General features: G+C 38.4%; 1 protein-coding gene across 1 annotated transcript in view; it reads right to left on the bottom strand.

The window, feature by feature from the left end:
- The window catches only part of LOC122335366 (neuronal acetylcholine receptor subunit alpha-9-II), a 7,583-nt gene that overhangs the window by 155 nt on the left and 2,428 nt on the right, over positions 1 to 5,000 (bottom strand). The window contains 5 exon segments of the mRNA XM_043233195.1: positions 1 to 386; positions 389 to 643; positions 2,054 to 2,405; positions 3,427 to 3,607; positions 3,731 to 3,885. The exon segment at positions 1 to 386 is cut by the window's left edge and continues 155 nt beyond it. Of these exon segments, the coding sequence (XP_043089130.1) occupies positions 103 to 386; positions 389 to 643; positions 2,054 to 2,405; positions 3,427 to 3,607; positions 3,731 to 3,885 (1,227 nt within the window). The 3' untranslated portion in view covers positions 1 to 102.

Genomic DNA, 5,000 nt, shown 5'->3' with positions numbered 1-5,000 from the left:
GTTGGGGAAAAAAGCGAACAAAAACTCTTGGGAACATGTCTAATAATCACATAAAACATGGCGTCCGCGCTCTAGTCTCTCACCTGACTCTCAACAATCAGTTCAAGGCGCTTTCCCGATGATGAGGATGCTCATGAGGAAGACCATGATGAAGAATATCCACATGAAGATCCGGTCCATGACCTTGGCCACCTTCTTCCATTCGGCCACTTTCAGGCACGTGGCCTTTTGCTCGCGGAAGCAGTTCGCGATATAATCCACGTTCCGGACCAGCTTCGGGTCGCAGCTGAGGATCCCTCCGTTGCCGCGGCAACCGCAGTACGCGACGGGTCGAAGGTCAGCGTGAAGGCGGAGGGCTTGTCGTCGTCGGGGCGGCAGGGGGGCGGAGCTGCCTTGGGTTTCTCTTTAGGCTTCTTCTTCTGAGCGTGGAAGGACTCGGGTTCCTCCGTCTGTCCGAACGGAGACGCGCAGCTCTCTCCGACCTCGTACACGAAGAAGATCTTGGACATGTAGTCGATGATGAGGACTTTGGCCCAGTACGGCACCGGCTTGGCCTCGGCTCCACAGAAGTGAATGTTCATGATGAAGATGGTCAAGGCGGTGGACGCTGTGATCATGGTCATCGTCGCTATGTAGTATTTACCTGACAGACGCACAGAGAGCTGCATCAGGCGCTTTTTGCAGTATTTGGTTTGTGTTTAGAAAAGAATTCAAAATGTATTCAAAAATTCTAAATGCAAGAATTTGGCTCGAGAGATGATGCACGCTTTTAGTAAACATGCCTTTATAAAGGTAGAAATGCTCATAAACGTCAATTTAAACTTATTGGAGAAGATGGAGCAGAAATATTACTATCAAATATAAATATATTATAGATTCATACATCTTTTTCGTATTTGTATTAATATACATTATGTATAAAAAAATAGGGTTGCGTCACCAGTGAGAAACTGAAAATAATATCAGCTGTGATTAAAATAAAAAAAGTACCAGACGAGATTCAACAATAAATCAAGGCCAGAATTGACTGCACACTGGACCAGATTTACTGTGTATCTTCTAAAGCCTAGGTGGCGCTGTCTTTAAACTTTTCAGGCACCTTTAGAACATCCTGACAATGATTTCCACCAAATTTCGTCCCAATATTTCTAAGCATTTTAAAGCTAGTTATACGACATTAGCTAATATTTTACTTCTTAGGCTTCAAAAAAAACTACATTTTTTTTAACAGTTTTTATAATATTTTACAATATCATTGAATTGAAAAGAGGAGTTTATTGACTTGGAATTCAAATAAATATAATATATAGGTTGTGAATTCTGAATAAATTATGTTTTTTCCCATTCTGAACCACCTGGGTGAATTTATTAATCCTGATCAATAAATAAATCAATAAATAAAAACAGACTTCTATGCACTGCAAATAAAAGGTTCTGGTTTGTGAGATTTTGAATGTTTTTTTAAAAAAAGTCTCTTCTGCTTACAAAAGCATTTATTTATTCTATTTAAAAAAAACAGCAAAAATTTTAAATATTATTAAACTTTAAAAACACTGTTTCTCAGTGAATGTGTGTTAAAGTGTCATTTATTTCGGTGTATTTTCAGCATCATTACTCCGGTCTTCGGCGTCACATGATCTCCAGAAATCAGAATAATATACTGATTTACTGACATTTATATATTATTATCAGTGTAGAAAGCATTTTAGCTGCTCGGTATTTTTGTAGAAACTGTGATACATTTTATTTTTCAAGATTCACGGATGAATAGAAAGTCAAGAAGAACAGCATTTATTTCAAACACACATCTTTTGTAAAATTATAAATCTCGCCTGATCAGTTTAATGCATCCTTTATGAAAAAAAAGAGGACATTTTTTGCATTAAAAAAATACTTTTGAATGGTAATGTAAGTGGCATTATTTAAATGTAAATAAAAATATAAAAATGTGCTTAAAAAATAGTTTCGAGCGTGCAGGTTCTTCAGCAGAAAAAAAATGCATGAGGCGTTTAAACTTCCTGACATTAAGTTCTCCACACACACACACACTCACCGATCAGAGGAACGCTCTCGGAGGGAGGCATGCTCTCCGCCACCATCATCTGGAAGACGGTGAGGGCCAGCAGGACCGTGACGCCCAGCGAGACCTTCTCTCCCGAGTCCGCGGGCAGGTAGAAGCTGAGAGGAGCGAGGAAGGAGATGAGGAAGCAGGGCAGCAGCAGGTTGAAGATGTAGAAGGAGCTGCGTCTCTGCAGCAGGAGCGTGTAGGTGATGTCCGGATACGGGTCCGAGCAGCAGCCGTACATGATCACGTTCTTAGTGGCCGGCATCCCGTGACACTCCCACTCCACGTTCTCCACGAAGTCCGACAGATCGCCGCTGTCCATGCCCATGCTGATGTCCACCTGCAGGAGAACAACACCAGAGACCGGACCTTACACAGCAGATCCCACTATACAACACCATGAGTGTGTGGATAAATCAAGGCCACACTGGACCAGATTTACTGTGTATCTTCTAAAGCCTAGGTGGCGCTGTCTTTAAACTTTTCAGGCACTTTTAGAACATCCTGACAATGATTTCCACCAAATTTCGTCCCAATATTTCTAAGCATTTTAAAGCTAGTTATGCGACATTAGCTAATATAAAAATATAAAGCGCTATATGTATATAAAAATAAAAATGATTGATTGATTGATTGAATATTTAACTTTTTAGGCTTCAGAAAACGACACTTTTTTAACAGTTTTTATAATATTTACTATAATATTTTCCTATATAATATATTAGCTTCCTATAATATTTGAATGCGGGATCCTTTTAATACCAGTGTTATTTTAATATAATTGAGGTACCGTTTTTGTTTTCACCTTTTCAATAATACTGTAGTGTGTTATGATCATTTTTATTACTTTGTTAGTTTTTTGTAATGTCTATGTAGTTTTTGTTTGTTTTTAAATTAAATGAATAATTTTAATGTTGACTTGTTGCCTTGAAATCTTGCTTGAAACCTTGGCTAGCGGAAATAAAAAATTACTAAAAAATATCTCATGCACTTCATTGTATCTACTATCATTCTATTTAGAATTTTCTCTTGTTTTCAAATAATAAAAAAAATTCAAAAATTCAAACATATTTATTGAGATGGTGAAATGACGGGGAAAAAAAAGGAAATTCGGATTATATTTCTGAAATTATCTGAAAGCACTTTTTCTTGTTTTAAGCATTTTAACACATTTTTCAGAAAACAATCATTTAATTCAAATTCATTTAATTTCTCCTGTACATGCATCTTGATGTAAGAATATTTATTTGTATGTGAAAACAAATTTCAAGGCATCTAATGTTTTTTAAAAAAAATAGCTTTCCACAAACATACTAACACAACCCAATAAAAATCCCATTATTTAAAGAACATCTTTGCACCTGGTTTCCGTTGTAGGTCCACGAGCCGAAGGTGAGGTTACACTGCTGGCTGTCGAAGGGAAAGTAAGAGACGTCCACCACGCAGGAGCTCTTAGTGATGGCCGGAGCGTCCCACGTGATCTCTCCGTTATACCGCAGCACCACGTTAGTGTCCACCGGCCCCGAGAAATCATCATCCGCTCTGAGGACCAGCACACACACAGAATACAGAGAGAGCAGCGGTCCTCAGCGGAGGTGTGGAGAGACAGCAGTGGACGGAGAGCAGTGTGTGTGTGTGTGTGTGTGTGAACGTACGGGGGCGTACTTGTTATACAGCACCAGATCAGGTCTCCACACGAGGCTGCTGGGAATACGAATCACCTCCAGACCGTCGTACTCCTCTTTGTTCCACTTCAGATGAGCGTCATGCCATGTCTGTCTGATCCACAGATACGCGATTAACACCTGGTTCCTCTCGTCCTAAACACACACACACACACACACACACACAGCTGAGGTCAAAAGTTTACATGGTGATTATTTATTCAACATGAGAGGGATCATACAGAATGCATGCTATTGTTTATTTATTTAGCATTTACCTGAATAAGGCATTCCACATAAAAGATGTCTGCATATAGTCCACAAGAGATAATGATAGCTGAATTTATTAAATATGTCCCCGTTCAAAAGTTGTTACATGAATGATCCACAGCTATGTATTTATGTTTAGTGATAGTTATTCATGAAAAAAAACAATAGAAGCCCAATAGAAACCACCACAGAAATTCTAATGTTTTCCATTAAAATACCATTATGAACCATTCACTTTTTTCAAGTAAAACCATTACAAAATTACTTTTTGTAGTGTGTTTTGGCACTTTTCCAACAGAATTTAACATCCCACCAATAGAATCTATAACATACCAGTAGACACCATTATATTTCCATTAAAACCAAAACAATTTCCTTTAAAACCAATGCATCCATTACATTTTCTATTGTTTTTTCAGCAGCGTTCAGGGTAAATTTAACTTATTTTGTCTTCTGGGACACCTATCTACCTAACTAATGCCACTACTAAGTAAAAGAAATATGATATTTAGGTCAAATAAGAATAATGTACTCATCTCCGTTCTGTTCAAAAGTTTTCACTCCCCGGCTGTTAATGCATAGCTTTCCTGCTGGTGATATTATTTCAGTCATTTTAAGACCAAAAATAAAAATAAAAAAATTTGGGGTCAATGTCACATTTCAACACAAAAATGACAACAAAGTAAGTCTAGACAAATAAAAATGTAAATAAATGTGTTGCCCTTCTTTCTTTCACAGGCACAAATATATGTTTGTTTCTGAATAGTTTTTGAATAGTGAGGACATTTTGGACCTTGCAAGAAGAGTCAAACCCGCACACACACACACACACACACACACACACACACACACACACACACACACACACACACACACACACACACACACACACACACACACACACACACACACACACTCACACACACTCACACACACACACACACACACACACACACACACACACACACACACACACACACACACACACACACTCACACACA

The sequence above is a fragment of the Puntigrus tetrazona genome, unplaced genomic scaffold (assembly GCF_018831695.1).
Source record: "Puntigrus tetrazona isolate hp1 unplaced genomic scaffold, ASM1883169v1 S000000769, whole genome shotgun sequence".
Lineage (NCBI taxonomy): Eukaryota > Metazoa > Chordata > Actinopteri > Cypriniformes > Cyprinidae > Puntigrus > Puntigrus tetrazona.
This window is presented reverse-complemented; position numbering and strand designations above follow the sequence as displayed.